We start from the raw sequence: 20,716 nt of genomic DNA, 5'->3' as shown, positions 1-20,716 counted from the left end.
CAAAAATTCGCATGTTCATATGAAAGTAATTTTCATATGTTTCTAAGTTTCGCATGTTTATGTGAAATAGACACACCTTTGATTCCTCTTTGCACAATTCTTTTCAATCATCCATATCTTCCTTGTTTTAGCTCTAATTTGCACACTGTTTGAAGCTTTGGACTTCTGACTTCTCAAGCTTTGAAATGATATATATTATGCCAAAAAATAACCTTAAAAAATACTCCAAATTTCATCTTAAAATCATGGTATATGTTGTTGCTAGATTTTATGTTCTGATTAAATGTTTGAACTTCAAGCTATATCCTTAAACCTCCTTTCTCATGTTTTCTTACTCTTTAACTCTTTCCATAATCTTCATTTTTCATCTCTCATGCTATGAATTGCTTCATGTTCATTTGTCAAGACTTTCCTCATGCTTCACACGCTTGGACCTTTTTCTAAGCATATTTAGTCTTTTCTCTACAATGACTGAAAATGATTTCTTCAACTTGTATTCTTTTCATCCTTTAAACCTGAGATTTAACTCAAGATATATGCTAGATCCATATCTAGGGTCTTAGCAACAATCGAGTTAAGTTGGGTGAGTTAAATTTTTACAGTTGCATAATTCATTCCTATATGTGCCATTAGAGCATAATTTGTGGCTCTAATCATATATTCTATAACTTAATCTATCAACCTCACCTACTCTCTAAGATGCCTTCTCTAAGGTTTGACACTCAACTCACCAGGTTTAAAGTTGCAATCACATTCCTACACTTCAAGGAACCACAATTTTATTTACACATATTGGGTATGGTCACATACTCTAACATATAAAGAGTATATGTCAAATTCTACGTAGGGAATTACTACAATTACAACTTTCATGATCATATGTCCTTGGATCACTTAACAGACATACTATCTCAAAGCCATGAGATATCACAGTGCCCCTATCAAGAATACCTATTGTTACTAGCCTCCATCAATAGTTACCAAATCATAGAGAATATATGACCACTTTAAGGTCTTACCCATAGATCAAAACCTTCTTTTGATTTTAGCACAAACTTAATATCCTCTTAAGGTTGAAATTTGATGCAATATAGTAGTTTAGTGAATCATGACAACCCGATGGCCTTACATCATGATTCACCATAGGTTTTATCCAATGTATAACCATACACATTAGTGTGCTCACCATGGGAAACTTATCTCAATGATTAAGATTAGTCATTCCTCCAATTAGGAGGTAGTGCACTATACCTCTCATATGGATTGTCTAAGTTCACAAACCAGCTATGAATAACTTATTAATCTTGCAAGAAACTTATGACTTGAATATTTCATACAACTAATATATCCAAGTCATGTACAATACAATTAATACAAGCTTGAATGCTCAAATCAGTATAAATGAAAAAGTGGATAGAAAGTGGAAAGTCAAGTCTAACTTTGCTATGTCATGTCTTACTTTTAAGAGCTCTATCTCAACATTATATATTTTCAGCCATTTTGTCTTTCAAAAGAAAAGAAATCTAGCCTCCATCCCTAAGTGGGAACTTCATCATTCTCAAGTACCAAGATCTAGGAAAGAGCTATCAAGTGGAAGATTATGAGGTTTTTGAGATTTGTACCATTTAACCTCAAGCCTAATATGGGCTTATGTCACTTAAATCCATAGTCAAGTTTATATAAACCCTCTTAGGGTTTAGGGTTACACTTTTAGCCATTCTATCTTCCAAAAGCAGAGAACCTTAACTTACATCCCTGAGTGAAAACTCCATCATTCTCAAGCGTCAATGTCTTGGAGAAAGCTATGAGATTGCAAGGTTTTCGAGATCCACATCGTCTTTTTCTTCAATTGGAACTGATTTGAGAACAACCAAATTAAAAACGTGTTTTTTAATCCCTCGACCTAAGTTTTTCACTTCAATGTCTTCCACTATGATTAGATTTAGAGTCCCTATATTGTTAGGGAGCATACACCTATAATATAGGGATATCCTAGCATAAGGTTACTCTCTTTTGATGTTGCACGTACATAATTGCAACTATAATCCTATCCAAAAACTTTTATTCCATGATCAAAGATGGATTCATTAACTAACAATATATGTCATTTTTCTTCTTCATTAAATCAATCAAATTAATTACTAATCATAACGTGTAAATAACCATTTATTCTTACTCATCCGGGAGAGGGGGAAGGATGGTAGTGATGCCCATGCTAAGCGATGCATGCCATATTAAGAGGCATAAGTCAATGAGGGATTGGACAATGCGAGGACAACGCTTGTGGAACTATTATCGACTCTTAAGGTGATATTCGGACAAGAGGACGTGGCATTTAATGCAACAAAGCAGACTTTAAATATGATTGACTGCACCCTCCTAATTATAGCATATGTGAAGCCTTATCTCACAAAACAAACATCCCATAATGGGTGCTTGAAAATGCATTAATAAGATACAAAATGATGTAAGTCATTCAATAACCAACATGATCAAACTCACCAAGACCAAGACACTATAAGCCTAATTGGAATAGGCTAAGGTACAAAGAACTCTAGGTCCTCATTTGGTCTCTTAGTATCTATTGGTTAAGTCCTCTCATCGCCCATGACTAACTTGAGAGTCAGCCAAACCAACCAACCACCCACTCTAACTATCTACTCATGTTTTGCTAAGGAAGGTCATGAACAAAAGTGAATGCGCCACTCTTCGATCGTAAGGTAAAACATACTTCAACCAATTCTACCTTATACCATCCATTCCAACCACCAAGGAAAATTAAATCCCTCAATTGGAATTTTCCTCAGTCTCAATTAAAAATAACAAAAATTTCAGTATTTGAAATCCAACCTAACGAATTTCAATCTATTCTCTTCAACCAAAATTTTAACAAATATTACCCAATCAAATGCTAAGACATGTCCTGTGTGACTACTTTTTATAACCACATGTATGAAAAATCTTTGCAAAAATTTTTTAGGAATGAATCTGACATGTGATAATATTACAACTTCCAGATTGTCGAAACTGTCTTTCCATGCATCACATATATGAAAACAAATATCAAGGGGCCACCATCCTTGCAAAGCTTATTTATTCGAGGGGCCATATTTCTCAATCCATCTGCTTAAGCATTTTCACATTTTTGCATATAGAACACGCCTACTGTATTCTCCAAGAGCCCATATTGGGAAGATGTTTCGATACGAAGAATAGTTTAGAGTACAGTTCTTCATGAATACACCTGTGATTTCCTGTTGTCACCATAAAGCAATAGTTAGATGATGATGAAGAAAACAACATGATGCATGGAAAGTGTGGAAGTTTTCAGCAACAAAAGATATCCGGTGTATTGTACTACCTTAGCAACAGAGAACAAGAAACATTGAATCAAGGTTTTAATACATTCATATGATTACCTGTTGGGGGAAGTCACCATCTTCCATTTGTGAATTAATCAACACCCTCATTCCACGATGTATAGGAGTGGGATCTATCTCAGCCTAGTTCCAATAAAACATTCAGCACAGAGCAACCATTAATCTCCATATATATATATGCAATAATATCATACAACTAACTAACTATGAAAAGGAAGAAAAACTTTATAATAACCTGTCCACCCTCAATAAGGGCTAACAAAGCCCATGAGGTGTTCACCAAATTTGACCGGTTGCCTTCCAGATTTGTATACACCTGTTTCAGGAGCCAAAGGTTTCATAGAAAAGAAGCAATGAAATAAGGCCAGATTTTCAGTCTTTTGGGTTCTTAATCAAGTCCGAATGATATTCTTTTTCCTTAATTGAAGTGTTCATACCTTATTTGTGCTTGAAAGATAACTCTCTCCCCACCCCCCATCAGGTAGTTGCTTTGATAGCAGAAACTCACAAGCCTTACGCAGTGCAGGGCTGTTTTGATAGGTTTTCCCACAAGCTACAAGCCCCTCTACTCCAAACCATGTGCCATAGGTGTAGCAAATCCCCCAACAGCCGTACCTGTTTTAAGTATTAATAACAAGTTTTATTTTGTTCTCTTCTCAGTATTATTAACATCCTCCAAATAAAAACAACACATTTTATTCACTTCAACCTTAAATCTTTGCATGAAATAGGACTTGTTTATAGAACCGAAAGCTATAAGTCAGCATGGAAAAAAAAAGGGGGGGGCCTTACCATGAACCATCTGGATTTTGTGTATCTTCAATGTAATGTATCGCTCTTGATATACAGCTTTCAATTTCCTTTCTTCTGTGTTCAGGGTGTAACTTTATGAAGAGGATCAGACCTTGGATTGCTGATGAAGTGCATTCTACGTACCTAAAATAATATGGCAAGTGTCAGCCGAATGCAATATCAGCATTAATCCTATTAGTAGGTGCCAAAGTGTGGTCAGGAAATCTTACTCTCGTTCAATAAGAACATCTTCAAAGAACTCTGTAGGATTGAACTTCTGAAAGAGAAAGGCAAATATATTTGTAAATGAATGCTAGGATGTTAAAAGGGTTGGTAAAGTAATCTGTGTAGCAAGGGATTTTGAAGCACGTTTAGGAAAGGATAGAAGAAGTTACCTCCAACCAACGAAATGCTCTTTGAGGTTCCCAAGCGGGAAAACCACCATTGCTACTCTACATTTGAAATTAGAAGAAAATCAATATGGATGAAGCAGGGAAATCATATAAGGCTAGAGGAAAGATAAAAGGAGAACAGAATTGAAGCATAGAATCATAAATAGGCTGCAGTTGTGGGTTCCGACATTGTTAGAAATGGAGTCTTTTATGTTAATCCTTACTTGTAGGGAAAGAATAACATTCACAGCATCATAAAAACGCTCCTTTTCCATTTTCTCCCCAACTAGGTCTGGTGACATTTGTGAGAACAAGAGGGCAACCTGTAGGGGAAAGACTGAGAACAAGGTTGTATTTGTTGATACACATGTATTTGAACAATATTTTGCAGAATAGAATCACCTTCAACCCTTCTCCCGTGCAATCAGAGACCTGCCAACCATGGTCTTGGGTTGAGAACGTCCATGCGCCTTTACAGGTGTGTCGATACATCTCAGTGAAGTTGCCAGAAGGGTTTTTTCGGACCTGAAAATTAATGTAGTCATATCAAAGTGCTGCAACAACGTAGATTAAACTATTAAGTGAGGTTTGGTACAAAGATTCAACCTGTGAGGCTTTCACAAAATCATGTGCTTTCCGGAGGGTTGGTCCATACTCATGGGCCAGATCACTTGAGATAATTGCTTGAATAGCAAAAGCTGCATCCCACATCTGACAGCCGAAACTCTGCATTAAATCAATATTTACCTTTGGTAAGTACACTACACTAAGAATTATGTTATGATCTTGAAAATCCACCTAGATGGTTTTGTTGGTGCTTAGCAAATGGATAACTGCTGGGTCATATATTTGCAGTTATGGGAGAGCCTTTGTTTTTTCTGGAGAAGATGATCTAGATGCCCAGCTATCTTGAGTTTCTGCTTCATTGGGAGAAGTTTGTTGATTCCCATCGTTTTTTCTGAGTTTTGGAAATCGATAAAGGTAGTAGGAAATGTGAAATGAGTTCTTTGTGCTTTAGCTATTCCTATGTTGATTTAGTTAAGTTTATTCTGCAGGTATAGACACACACACACACATATTTAATTACCTGCATTTTCATTCCATCTTCCGCCAGCCATAAGTAATCTGGAATCCGTGCCAGATGGCGTTTGTATGCTTCTGAATTTGGATCTTCCACCCAGCAGGCAAGCAGGCACAACACCTATGATGCAACCAACCATGAAAATAACCAATAACTTTGTTTACTATTATTTCTTGTTTATTTTTATTGATTGTACTTTGAGAGGTCATGCAATGGCTCCTATGCATGTTACCTTTTCCACACAACCAATGCAATAGTATCTGCTGTTCTCGTCTTCATAATGGATGTGTTTGAGGGCAACTTTTAGAGCCTTCTCTCTCATTATAGAAAAGGGCCAGCGCGTGAGAATAGGTTCAGCAACATGGTGGAGGAATCCCCAGAGCATATCTTGTGCTAGAGGATGTGGATAGTAGAGATCCTCCTGAAGTAACAAACAATTATGTTTTAACAACAGAGTGAAGCATGGTCTGATAGACAAACACAATTTAGTATGACTAACCTTTGCGCATGAGTTGCGGGCTTTATTCCAATTTATCTCACTGTATGGTTCAATATAGAGCTCCTCTCTTAGTGATTGAACCAATCCAGTGATTCTACCAACAAACCTCTTCCCATACAAGTAGGACATGGGCATGTAAACCAAGCGGCAATAGCACAACATTTTGCCTGCAGCACATATGGATAAACGGTTGATTCTACTTTCATCTTGATTTGTGACTATATGTTTGGTATATGCTGTAAGTATTAGAAGGAACAAGATGTGCTTTTCAATATAAATATAAATATAAATGTATTTGGTGAAAACCTGGATGAATGGGAGAGATTTTTGGAAGCAGCCAGAACTCTGGGGGCAACGGGTTGCAGCCTGACCACTCATACACTCCAAGTACCTAACCAGAGTAGACATAAAGGCTTTATAGGAAGATTATCAAGACAAGGCACCTAGATTTACAAGACAAAATTCCCCTAGCAGATTCACATATGTTGGGTTGTCATGGGTCTATCCCTGATCTAGGAGTCTACTTAATTCCAGAATCAAATAGAATCCACAATTATGTATATCATGGGAGATTACTAGTTATCTTTACTAGTAGTTGGAGTCAGTTTTCTTTATAGTATTCATTTCATATTCTTACAAAAAAGCCTATGGTTAACATTCTAGAATTTCGGATTAAGTGGTCACCGTGAGCCAAAACTTCCCCCAAGATGGAATTCCAACTGCGCCACCATGGTCAAGGATCCATTTCCGGCCTCTAGCCATGGCGCCGTCCTCACCGCCTTCAGGCCCCTCTCCAAGTAATCTCAAGGCAATGTAGCTGAAGGCCGAGCCAAAAATTGTGCTGTGGCCTGCTATGTGTATTCCCCAACCTCCATCTTCATTCTGCCAATAAAACAAGAAAGGAAGCTACCATTACTGATGGAGCTCTAGGTATCAAAAACTGATACCCCAGTCAAGCATCGGGTTTTTCTGCACAGGAAAACAAGGCATGGGATTCTGGTCCAGAAGAAATATACCTGATGATTATATATGTAGCGAATAATTTCCTTCTGGTGTTGTAGGGATAGAACAGCATTAACTGCTCCTATGATGTATAGAGCTATTACCTGCATGTGGATATTATTGCCATTATAGGTCGATTTTAACTAAGAAGCTGGTTATTGATCAGTTATTTGTGTTCCATGGCATATATGAGTATCTGATTGAATTATTAGTGTCCAAATTTTCTTATAATTCAGACCATAGTAAAAAAATGAGAAAAACTAATGTCAGCCCAAGTACCTAAAGCGTTATACCAATTGATGAAGAAATTGAGAACAAAATAAAGAACATTGAGATGTACCAAAGGAGGAAGAAAAAACAAGGGGCCAGCAGACTCAGCAGGCCAGTGACCATCATGTGCCTGAATGGTTGAGTAAAAGCTAATGGCTCGTCTGAGTGTAGTAGTTACTGCTTCTTTTGTAGCATCCTCTGTTTCTCTCACTTTCACTGCTGCTGGTATTGGCCCACACCCATTCTCCTTTGTGAGCTGCAAAAGATATGATCCAAAATGAAAATCAACCTTCTCATCTATCAATTTGCCCCCATTTATTCATTTAGTAATCTCGTAACTTGTTGCTTTTACTGGCCTAAATTCTCATTCCATGTGTATGAAGTGTCAACAAGGAAACCAAGGAGGAAACTCCAGTGAAAAAGGAAAACAACCAAGGACTAGTTTGGATTACTTTTCTTAACTTTGAAAAAAAATGATCTATAAACTCTAGTTTGGCCTAAATTCTCATTCCATGTGTATCAGGTTTCAAAATATTTTAGAACAAATTTGAAATATTTTTAATTATCTTTTTTATAAAGTGTACTACCAACAATTGAAAATTTGAAAGTATTTAAAATTTTTTTACATTATACTAAATACATAGTATTTTCATAACAAATAAATTAATAAGCCAAGAAAACTTTTTTTTTCTTTCTGTATTTAAGCTATCTAACAAAATTTTATTTAGTGGAAATATGAAAAAAGAAAAGTATAAGTTTGTTTGGAAATTATTTTTAAAAAATAAAAAAATAGATTCGAAAATAATTTTAATAATCTTTTTTATAAAAAAATATTTTTTTGAAAAGTTGTTTTAAAAAAGTTGTTTTGAAAGAATATATTTTAATTATATATATTTGAAAATAGAAGACGAGTTTTGCATCATAGAAAATAGTCTTTTAAGAATTAATTTTGACGGTAAGTTATTTTTTTTATATCAAATTTAAAATATTTGAGTCATTTTTTATAAAGTGCTTATGAGTAACAATGCTTTTCTATTTAAAATTAATGATTTAATTAATATAAATGTTGAATAAAAACTTATGAAAAATTTGTACAAAACCAAAGTATATATGCTACATCATCATACACGATCAATAATACTTTTCTTATTATAAAGTAGCGTTAGTTGAAATAAAGAAAAAAAATTACTAACTTTTTTGTAAAATATTTATTAAATAAAGGAATGGGAAGATGAAACATTTTTCAAAATAAGAATCTAATTGTACATTTCAATCCATAAGTGAGAGAGAGATTAGTTTAAATGGTACCTGCATTCGCATCAAAAGATCAGCGCTTTGTTTAAATTGGAAGCGGTTCTTCTTGAACTCCTCGCGAACCCTTTCAACTTCAGCTCGTTCTTGTGGAGATCCAGCGTCTGGGTCAAATTCCCAGTGTTGTCGGCCGATGTGATTGTTCACTGTCATCAGCCATGGCCCCTTGCCTTCTGCTATTTTCAGCTTCCACATTCCCTATGGAAATTTAAACAAAGTCATAAGTTGTGTAACTGGATGCAGAATTATTTTCAAAAGAGAAACGAATTTGAAGACAGAAGAAAAAAGATCATTCCAAGACATGCATGGTGATAGGGTTGGTTGTGGTGCAAGAAGCTCAATGTAGTGAGGGTAAAGGAGGCAGGAGTGAAAGGTTTCCAATCGCAGAAAAAGTGATGGAAAAGAATTGGACTATGAAATGATAAAAAAAGGCAAATACATGTACATATTTGGATACCTGTAGAGCGTAAGAAGGATATTTTTGTGCTGTTGGCAAGAGGGATCAAAAGTTGGAGATATGTGCAACTGGAGGGAGAGGGCCTTCCCTTATATATAAGGGAAAAGAGTTTTGAGTGCAAGTTTGCTCAAACTTTAAATATATATATATATATATATATTTTTGTGTTGTTGGCAAGAGGGATCAAAAGTCGGAGATACGTGCAACTGGACGGAGCCACCATAGGCTCAGCATGCCCCCCTCAAATTTTAAATATATATATATTTTTGTGTGTTTATTTAGGAATTTTAGAAAATTTTAAAAATAAAAATACAAGTTTAACCCTTTAAAAAATTATTTTGAATGTGAAAAAAAAAAGAATAAAAAATTAGATAAGCATAAATATTGAATAGATTTTATAAAATATTTGTTTGTTTGTATTTTAAATTTTATTTAATATTAAAATTAAATTTATTTAAATCCTAATATACATAAAATAAATCTAACAAATATTTTTTTTATAATTTTGTATTTGATATTTTATTAAATATTTTTTTTATTGTGAGCTATGTTTTGTTTAATTTTGAGATTTTTTAAAAATATTTAGACTTTTAGGTTTAATTAAATAATTTTTAATTCAGGAATAGATAAGTACACAATTATTCAAATATATGCTATTTAATTTTTGATAAAATTTAATTTTATTTAAATATTTGATATTTTATTAAATATCTTTTTATTGGTAGGCTCTTTTTAGTTTAATTTAAAGATTTTTATAAGTGTTTAGATTGTTAGGTTTAACAAAACATTTATTAATTTAGAGTTGATTACCAAAATTTTACCATTATCAAGTAATTTATCTTTAATTATTTTAAAAAATCCAAAAAAAAATTATTAGTGACACTTTTAAATTTTTTTCCAAAAGCTCTGTAACAAAATATTTTAAAAATTATTTAAAATGTTTTGATCAAATTTCTTAATAGTTTTGTTTTTTTTTAAAAAAAATTGCAAATATTACTTGAATATTTTTTATAAACTTTTAATAAAATCTAAAATTCTCTTGTTAATGTTTTAAATATTTTAGTTATTTAAATGATATTGATACTATCATTTCTAAAATATGAAAATTTATTAATATTTAATATAGTATACAAATTTTTTATTTTGCCCTCGTCACCAAAATTTCTGGCTCCACTATTGCTTTAAATCATATTAATTAAGAAAGCATTTCACAATACTTTATTTGAAATGTTTTTAGTAAAAATGTTTTCTTTAAAAATATTTTTAAGAGAATTATTTAACCTCCTTTTTTAAATGTTGAATGTTTAATTTTATTTTATTTTTTTGTCCATTTGACCCTCTTTTAATCGCAGGTCGTGTTGGCCCTTCTTTTTAACAAAAAATAAAATAAAAAATTCAGACAAAACCATATTTTGAAGATCTAATTTCAATACAAATTATGAAAAATATTACCTTAACCTAATTAGAAAAATTATATGAAGTGGTTTCTAATTGTAAAAGAAGTAGTTTGGACATAAAGTTGGAGTCATTCTTATAGGACCATTTCTCAGCCACTTTTTTCAGTCTATATACATTAGTCCTCCAATATTAGGTAGTGGGTCAATTTTTTACTCCAATATTTGCTATATCAAGTAAAAAATAATATACCATCAATTATGGCTCTTAATTTCATCATTACAGGGTTAACATTTATAAAATTATAAATAATCGATGAGAATTGAGTTTGGGTAGTTGTGAAAGCAGCCTTAATCGATGGAATGTGATAGAATGCCGGTCTGGTTTTTGTTGCATGCCCTATTATTTGGGGGTCCTGCGGAAACAGCTTTCACTTGATATCATCTGGCATCCGCCTTTAATGCTTTGGAGTTTCACCATTAAATTAAGTAACATCTATATTTGTTGATAATACCTATACACACACATCTTGAGGTCTCTAAAGATTATGATTAATTTCATAAAGTATTCCGGAAATAAAAAAGAATAATTAAAAAAATATTTTTTTAATTAGAATTTAATGGTAGAGTGCTTGGTAGTGCATTTGTTATTATGCGAAGGCATTATATGGAACTTATTCCATGGAACATAATAACAAATGTACTAGCGAGCACTCCGCCCATTAAAATTCTAATTAAATAAAGAAATTATAAAAAATTTTATAATTTCTTTATTTAATTAGAATTTTAATGGCGGAGTGCTAGGTAGTGCATTTATTATTATGTTTCATGGAATAAGTTTCATATAATGTCTTCCCTCAATTACTTTTCTGCCCTTCATTTTATATATTTTTAAATTATTTAATTTTTATATAAAAAATAAAAATAAGTAAAATAAAAGTGAAGAAGTGTATATTTATATTTTATTTTTTCATAAGTAAATATTTTAAAAGTTTATCTCAAACTTTGTAATTCAATCCTTTATATATATATATATATATATATATTGTAAATTGAATTGACAATGTATTTCAAATGATAATCCAATGAATTAAATCTAAATATCTTTTTCCATAAATATATTGAAATGAAATGTTTTACATTTCTTCTATAAAATAACAAATATTCATATAATATGGTTTATATATACCGGAAAGAGATTTTCCTCCAAAGTAGTGTATTTTTTTTTAAATCGTAATATAAAAAATAATTATAATTTTTTTTTTAAAGTGCGAATAGAATTTATGTTTTGAAAAGACAAATTTAAAGTAAAAGTGAGTTCAGAGAAGAAAAAATGTAAACTTGTCTTTTGAGGAAAACAAGTTTAGTATAAAAACTTTTAGGATAAAAAAAATTATTTAAAAATATGAATTTGAAAAGTGAATTTTTCATTTCAAAATATGAATTGAGTATAAAAAGTGAATTCATTTTTTAAAAAAGATGAGTTTAATGCAAAAATAAAATAAGTGATGAAAAGTGTCCTATTTTTGTATTCATTAGAGATACATACATTTATTTCATATTCCAAAATAATAAATTAAAGTGGTTTTTTTTTTTAACTTTTTGTTAACTTATTATTTATTTCATAAAATTTTTTATTACATAGAAAAAATAAAATATTTGACTATTTTAAATGCTTAATATAATTTATTGATTTTTTTTTACTTCTTAATATTTAATAGAGATAAAATATTATAAAATCAAATAACTTAGTACTTAACACTATTAAACAGTTTTATTTAAAATTAAGTTAAAAAACCGAACAAAAATTAAATAATATTGAAAACGAGAGAAGTTGAATTATGAATGAAATTTTCAATGGAGTTGATACTGAAACATAGTTTGAAAGTGATGAAGAGAGAGAATTCTATCTAGAAGATACTTTATGATTTCAAGCTATATTTTTATAAAATTCACAATAAATATTTAAATTAAAATTAAATAATATTGAAAACGATAGAAGTTGAAATATGAATGAAATTTTCAATGGAGTTGATATTGAAACATAGTTTGAAAGTGATGAAGAGAGAGAATTCTATCTAGAAGATACTTTATGATTTCAATGGTTATAATTCCTATATTTTTGTAAAATTCACAATAAATATTTAAATTAAAATTATTTACACATGTGTAAATTTAATTTATGGGCATAAATTATTCCTTAACTTTAAGTCAATTTAATTTAGGGTCAAACCAAAGAATTCCCATATAGAGACAAGATTAAAGGGCTTGTTTCCTGTGAAAGAGAAGAATCATAGGTAATATCAATTATAGACTCTTAACCCTCCAACTCTATGATAAGAGTTATGATGTGATGGAGCAATTTAACTTTTTTATCACGTGATATTATCAACTATAAAAGCCAATGATTTTAATTGATTAACTCCGTATTTATTAAAATTGGGAATGATAGGTGGCAATCACTTGTATCCCACAATTGATTAATGTAATATTCACGTTGGGTGTTTTATAAAAAATAGAAATAAAATAAAATATAATTAAAATTAGTTTTAAAAATATGGATTTTTATATTATTTAATTTTAATTTAAAAGAAAATTTAAATAAAATGAATTTTAAAAATATATAAAAATAATCAATAACTTCTAAATTAAATTTTCTTATTTTTCCTTCGATTTTTTATTTTTTATTTTTTATTTTTTTAGGAAAATTTCGAATTACTTTTTTTAAATACCTAAGATTTAAAAAATAATTATTTTATCATTCAATTATTCGTCTCAAGTTATGAATGAGACTACGCTAAAATCAAGAAACACTTTGTTTCATAGTACAAAAAGTCTTTCAAATTTTTTAAAGAATTTTTCTTTCCTACTTCTATTAGTCTTTCTTTCCATAGAGAAGTAAGAGAGGGGGATCTTTCCATTTTTATTTTTTTTAATGGAATGGTTTCTATGCAATTTCTAACAATTTCAAGAAATTGCTCCTCTAATCTCTTATTTGATTGAATCGGGTTGGGTTACTCTCACTTAGGCACCCACGCCTCCAACATTTTCTTTATATATATATTTTTTTAAATTTTCTATGGTACAAATTTTCTATGGCAGGTGAAGATTTGATATGATTGAAAATTTTGTTTTCATTGTAATCGACATGATCCTTCACAAGTTGCATTTTAGATTACCTGTTCGTAAAGTTAGAGTGGATCACACAATTTGATTTAAAAACACAAAAAAACAAAAAGACAAAGGGAGTCATGTGATTGCAGTTGAGTTGACTTTGTTAAACTCTTTGGTATGTCATGCAATACACTGTAGTCGCCTTATATGTGAGGTTAAACCCTAACAAACCATGTGATTTGCTTATTAATAACAAAAAAAAAAAAAAAAAAAATGAAAATTTGATCAATATCACTCAAGATTTTATTTGACTTTGTTGAACTTCATTTGTAGTTATTTAGATTCTGGGTGTCCCTTAGAGTTGGGAAGACATTCGTGGACACCTTATGTAACTGGAATCACACTTCTAGTTAATTTCCTTTATCTCGTGACTCTCTTTAACCTTACATGCTCTAAATACAAGTAGAATCATATTTTAGTTCCTTTATACAATGAACCTTTCCATTTAGTAGATTCACCTCATTTATAATCTTATTTGTATCATAGTCATCTTAATCCACATTATTGGTTTAAGCAATGGCTTGTGTTTGGGTTTGATTATTTAATCGGTTTAACTCATTTATATATTCATGTCATATTAACCTATTATTTGATCGTGTCAAAATGACTTATTTATGATTCTGCCTATTTTTAACAAATTTAATTCGTATAAATTATTAATTTTATATTTTAATTATTAAAAATGATAAGATTTAAATTTATATATTTCATTATAAAGATTAAAAATATTTTATAAAAACATTAAACAAGTGTGGAATAAAACTTTTAATTTATTTTTATATTATAATTAAGGTTATATAATTAAATTAATTAATATTAAAAAATTAAAACTTAAACAATTAAAAGCAACTAAAATGTAATTTAAAATAATATATTTATAAATTTAAATTTTCAAATAGGCTCAATAGATAACAATCATGTTAACAAGTTAAGTTGGTTAGAATCATATGTATTAACAAGTTTAATAGGTTAGAATCATGTTAATGGATTATCCATGCCAATTCTTATATAAATCAACTTTACTCATATATTAAAAGGATTAAACAGATCATGTCGTATTATCCATATAACAAACAAGTTGTATTCATGTTAGATCATTATAACATAATTATTAAATTGATTATATTTTGATTGAGTAAATATTTACGGCTTCTTACCCCTACATTATACAAAGCCAATACGAAATGATCCATGCAACCCCTGGCTAGTTAATTTCCCTTACATAATTTTACTATTTGGTCCCTTCTAACTAGGAAACTTACCATGGAATTCTATAATTGTATTGTATTTCAAAGATAATACTATATAAAAGTTAGTACAAAGATTAAAAATAAAGATAATTCAGTTGAACGAAAATCCAATTTTTTTATTTGTTTTTGTTGCAAAGTTATTAAAACTAAAGAGTCATTTGTGGCCTTAGGAGTAAGTTCACCTTGGTTGGGCTTGGGTTGTAACCCAACCAACCCCTTAAAGTTATATCCTTATTTTCAACCCTAATTGTAATATTTGTTGGTGTTAAAATCTAAAAGAATAAACCAAGTATGTGTTTTTAAACTCAACTATTCAATCTTAAGAGTTAGGATATGAAAAAGGTTCTAAAACAAGTTATCTATCAAAATTCTTGTGAGGCAATTTTCCTTTTGGGAGGTTTCAAGAGAGATAGGAGCACAACTCAAGTTGAGACCAATTAACGTCCTAGTGTTACTCGTGGCTCAAACACTTGTTTTGTGCAAAAATTTTGCCTTTTATTTTTAGTTGTTTTTTTAATTATTCTTATAAAGTAGAATTTGAATTAAAATTTAGAAGTTCATCAAAGAGATAGGATAAACTTGTACCACCAAAGGAAATTCAATTGAGAATATAAGTCCCATGCATATAATCTCTTTTAGTGAAATGGAATCCAAAATAAGATTTAAATTTTTACGATGAATATCAAACTACAATGAGCTAACTAATGATATATTCAGTTATCTTTGTGATTTTTGTAGTTAAAAGTATTAGTTTACTTGGCTTGCAAGACACTAAACTCATATTTGTATAGTGGCAAGTGATCTATGCTCTTTATAAAAGATAATTCATCTTCATATGTTATCATACTATATGTGCTATCCGACGACCCAAAAAATAAAGGAAGTGAGTCCCTACATTTTGAGGTTAAAGAGGAAACCTCGACTTATGTTGTATGTGACTATCAATTATGTTTTAAAGTGATAAGTTCATGACTACTACTTTGGTATGTTACCCATGGATATTGGACAATTTGTCCTTCGGAACATGTCTAAAAGAGTGGTTAACCTAAAATGGAATGACCCAAGGTTTTTTTTTAACTTCTACAAAAAATTACAAAAAATTTCTTTAAAGGGGATAGTTGTAAAAGTATTAAGGAATCTACGATAGTTTTTGTCACGTTTAAAGTTGTCTCTTATAAAGACACCTTTTATAATTTTCATATCAGTCACATATTAAAAAAGAAATTGAATTTATACTAAAATTATTTCTTGAAAACAGTTTTCATAATTTTCATATCAGTTATACATTAAAAAAAATTTGAATTTATCTATAATTTTTATTATCAATCACACATTGAAAAATAAAATTGAATTTATATTCAAGTTGTCTCTTGAAAAGACGCATTTCATAATTTTCATATCAATCACACATTGAAAAAAAAAATAGATTTATACTAAAGAAACATCTTTCATAATTTTCATATTTGTCACACAATGACAAAAAAAAAAAAAAAAATTCATTCCACAATTTTTATATCATTCACATACCGAAAAAAAAAAAAGAATTTATACTAAAGGTATCTTTTGAAATAACACTTTCCATATTAAAAGTATTAAGGAAGTTGTCTCTTGAAGAGACATCTTCGACATTTCATATTAGTCATGCATTAAAATAAAAAAATTGATTTTACACTAAAGGTGTTATGTTGGTAGTCTATAAGTCAAATGAGAGAAAAGTTAAATTCTTATAAAAATAAAATAAACTTTAATAAAGAGCTAAGATATATGCAAATTACCAGTAGCTTATGAAATAACCTAGTTCGAGTAAGAAATTGATGAGTAATGGAGTGGTACCACACCATGTATGGATTATGATACTTTCACTACAAGAAAAAAGATATATGATGACATTTATAATGAGTCACTATAAACATAGGGTGTCGCTACAACATAATGTCACCTTATCCACTGACACTATAGAGGATACTAATTGGTAGCGTATTTAGAAGCGACACCAAAGCAGATAAATGGTGACACATTTAGAAGCGACACCATATATTTTTAGTGATACTTAATTTGATATAGAATTATGTGAGATATATAAGGTGTCATATTAAATGCATCACCTTTAAGTTATGATGTCATGTTAAATGCATCACCTTTGAGTTACAGTGTCACATCATTGTAAATGATTATGAAAGATATTGTTGTTTTTGGTTAATTAGCCTGTAGATTTTTGTAATACTTATTAATAAATAAGATCAACTTGGGTATATTTTGTCCATTAATATAATAATCATATCATATTTAACTTATATTTTCGTAATGCTTATGGATTAATTTGTAATACATTACATCATCCAGTAATATTTGTATATCAAATGTTCACAAAATGATAGTACATCAGACCCACCAAAACAAAAAAGGAAAAGTGAATACACATTAAAATATGATTTAGAAATATAAAAAAATTGAGAAATAAATCAAACTTCTATCACTTGATCTACTATAAGGTGATTAAGTTGGTACCTATACTGAGCTAAAACATGCATGGATTTTGAAGTAGTTTAAAAATCATCTTTCCAACTATAAAAATAAAAAACAAACAAACAAATAAATAAATGGTAAGATTTAAGTTTTTATATATTCATAATAGTAAAATTGGTGGTAATGATGCATTATGGCCAATGGAGGTAGAGGCAGTTGGTCATCATCTAGAGCTATATGTAAATGATGAGGTGCAATAAATGAGAACCTATCCCATACCCATAATTAAAGTTGTTAAGTTCTTTGAAGAAGTGATTGGAAGGGGCAAGAGGTAAATGGGTAGACGAATTGCTTGGCGTACTATGGGTTTATAGAACCACAAGCAGACAGCCTACTGGGATCACCCCATTTGGCCTTGCATACGAAATGAAAGTTGTCATTCCCATAGAAATAGGGTTACCCACGGTTAGGACAACAGTGCACGAATCAAAAGCCAATAAAGGAAATCTAGAAGTGCACTTAGACTAGGCAGATGAAGAGTGTGAGGCCGCAACTGTCCGATTAGCCTCTTATCAGCAAAAAGTAATGGCTCATTACAACAAGAGAGCGTGCCCACGGTTATTCTGTCCAGGTGACATGGTCTTAATCTCGTCTTCGAGAACACAACTGAAATAAGAGCTGGCAAGCTCCAGCCCCATTGGGAAGGGTCGTATATTGTACACAAAATGGGAGGAGCAGGAGCGTATCATATGTAGACACTAAATGGAATGCCATTACTCCATTCTTGGAATGTAGCAAATTTGAAAAAATACTATCAATAAACAAGTTGTGCATATATCAAATTTGCACTTCATTTTTGTATTGCTAAATATGCTAGATTGTAAATGGTTAATAAGTCGGATTATAAATGACATGGCCAATATCGCCCGAGCCATAAATTTAAAGAACATCAAGGCATAGCCAAAGCGGCAAAAGCCTTAAAGCTCCCACGTGAGAAAGGCCAAAAGGCCTAAGCTACATCATGTCACTCAAGGCCAAGGGAATAACTTGAGCCAAGTAGTGAATATGATGGTGCAATACATAGGTAGATGTCACAAAACATGAAAACTAAAGCATATAAACTCATTAAAAATTGTGTTCATTTGTTGCACCCAAAAAGGGAAAATCCAAAAGGCTGATGTCTATACAATCAAAAGGCTTGAGCGGCCAAAAGAAAGGAAAGTAAAAACGGTTGCATCTCAATCTTCACGGTTGGTTGTTGCAGATCCTCCTCTCACTTCCGTTCCATCTCCTTGCCTTGCACCATCATCCAACCCAACTTCATCCTCCTCGTCTAATGGAATGTTGGGTATATCATCAGTAATGCCATGTTTCTTCATACAACATTGGTGGTCGTAAAAGAACATATCATCCACTTGTTATTGATATGTTGCCTCTAACTATTTCTTATCCTTGGAAAAGTCGGACATGGTTCAATTGAGCTCTTGCTTTAGCCAGGCATTTTCTTCCTCAGTTTTGGTCTTAGATGTTTCAATGGTGGCCATATCCAATTTCAGCCGGTGGATCTCGCCCTAGAGCATATCATTCTTCATCTCTGCCTTCCTCAGTAGATCCGCACCTTCGAATGCTGCCTTCCATGCGGTGTCAACTACTTTGACCATCTCCAGCCTGGCCGACATCTCCCTCTGGCAATCCATGCCATGAGTCGGATACGCTTTGATTTTTTCGGTTGTCTTCAGCCATTCAAAAAGATGAGAATGTTGCCTCATCAAAATTTGGACCTTGGCTACAATCTATCATTAAGTACCATGGAGGAAAAGTAAGGAAAAATAATATGGAGAACACAAGCATTATGTGTAAAAAGTCTCACACCACTTCCATCGTCTACATCACCAAATAATCCTTTAAGTGCATGATCGCTTCAATGGTCTCACTTAAGGTCCCGTGTAGGAAACGAGCCATGAAGTTTTATTGAGGATTGACAGTCATGTCCATTGGAACCCGTTTCATTATGGGGAAGAGCTCATTCATGTGGGAAATTGGAAGCTCCATGTTGGTAAATGTGGGGAAACGCTCCAAGAAAACGTCTAGCTCTTCCCGACTGGGCACATCAATGATAGCAACCGACAAAGAATGCGCATTAGGAGTAGAGTGATCACCAGATATGGTGACTGTCTTTCCTAGCCCGTGAAAAGGAATGATTTTCGCATTCTGTGCCTTAGGAGTCGGTGGAGACAGAGGAATTGGTATCGATAAAGCATTGGCAACAAGCCTGGAAGACGAGCCTTTTTTGCCCGTCCTTTATTTCTTTGACAAAGACTCGACTTCAATGGCCTCGCTTAACCGTTTCTGTTGCCACTCATGCAGATTGGCAACCATTTCTTCTTTTTCTTCAACTTCTTCGATTATAGGTGGCACAATCGGTTTGATAATCTCATACCACTCAGTCTGCTCTACTATGAATGTTTCGTCCTGCTCGATCATAGTCTCCTGAACCTAAGGCCGGATGACACTCTTCTTCTTCATTTGCCAGGGGGCAAGATTTGAAGCCATCCAGGAAGTGGAACCAGGGGCCCGGTATAGAGTCCTCTCTTGGTGCTTTTTCTATCGAGCGTTTAGAGGGGCTTGCCTAGCCTCGACGTTAGCAAGAAGGACAACCTTGTAGAAAGGCAAGTCCTTCGGCACGAAGTGTTTGCCTGACACAAGGGTTGGTGGTGCTAGCCGAGGAAAAAGAGGGATTACAAACGACTTCGCTTGAGCAAGTACGACTCTTGGGTTTTTTTAGGTGAGCAATACACTATGACTCCATTCAGATTGGTCAATCTCAAATAATTTGTTGAAGTGGACGAATGATGACTTCTCTACCCACTCAACTAAGTGGCCCCTTCTATCCTTGTCTAGACGGACAAAACACATATGAATGGAAGTAACAAGAAAGTGAAAGTAAACAATAGAGAAGTCCTATATGAATTATGAAAATGTTTAATGCTAGGTATTTTTAGAGGATGTGTAGGCTTGAATGGCCTATTTGAACCCTCAGTTGATCCACTCCGTTCCACTTCGCTACGTTCTCGTTCCACTCCGCTTCGCTCCGACATTTTGCCCATTTTTCTCCATGTCTTTTCGCTCAAATATGAGCCACATACTACAACATGCCATCCCCCACTTCTTTATAAAATGCCATCCCACCTAGCCCATTTCTCTTCAAACAAGGTCTCTCTTCTCTTGTTTCTCTTGTTTCTGTACGG

General features: G+C 32.0%; 1 protein-coding gene across 1 annotated transcript; it reads right to left on the bottom strand.

The window, feature by feature from the left end:
* Positions 1-2,972: 2,972 nt before the first annotated feature.
* On the bottom strand, positions 2,973-8,927 carry LOC117925485 (lupeol synthase-like). The gene is made up of 18 exons (XM_034844502.1): positions 8,725-8,927; positions 7,487-7,672; positions 7,161-7,250; positions 6,829-7,026; positions 6,451-6,535; positions 6,145-6,311; positions 5,878-6,066; positions 5,652-5,765; positions 5,171-5,290; positions 4,967-5,089; positions 4,789-4,887; positions 4,568-4,624; positions 4,403-4,449; positions 4,173-4,316; positions 3,818-3,995; positions 3,616-3,696; positions 3,420-3,503; positions 2,973-3,254 (listed from the first exon to the last, which is right to left on the bottom strand). The coding sequence occupies exons 1-18, from the start codon at positions 8,920-8,922 to the stop codon at positions 3,138-3,140; spliced, it is 2,277 nt and encodes a 758-aa protein (XP_034700393.1). The 5' UTR covers positions 8,923-8,927; the 3' UTR covers positions 2,973-3,137.
* Positions 8,928-20,716: the final 11,789 nt, after the last annotated feature.

This window comes from Vitis riparia, chromosome 11, assembly GCF_004353265.1.
Source record: "Vitis riparia cultivar Riparia Gloire de Montpellier isolate 1030 chromosome 11, EGFV_Vit.rip_1.0, whole genome shotgun sequence".
Classification (NCBI taxonomy): Eukaryota; Viridiplantae; Streptophyta; class Magnoliopsida; order Vitales; family Vitaceae; genus Vitis; species Vitis riparia.
This window is presented reverse-complemented; position numbering and strand designations above follow the sequence as displayed.

Excerpts from the sequence above, each read along its gene's own strand:
- LOC117925485 (XM_034844502.1), bottom strand. The coding sequence starts at position 8,922 with ATGTGGAAGCTGAAAATAGCAGAAGGCAAGGGGCCATGGCTGATGACA. Across the intron at positions 7,251-7,486 it reads TGTTTTTTCTTCCTCCTTTG|GTAATAGCTCTATACATCAT; the intron begins GTACATCTCAAT and ends ATCCACATGCAG. Across the intron at positions 5,090-5,170 it reads ATTTTGTGAAAGCCTCACAG|GTCCGAAAAAACCCTTCTGG; the intron begins GTTGAATCTTTG and ends ATTAATTTTCAG.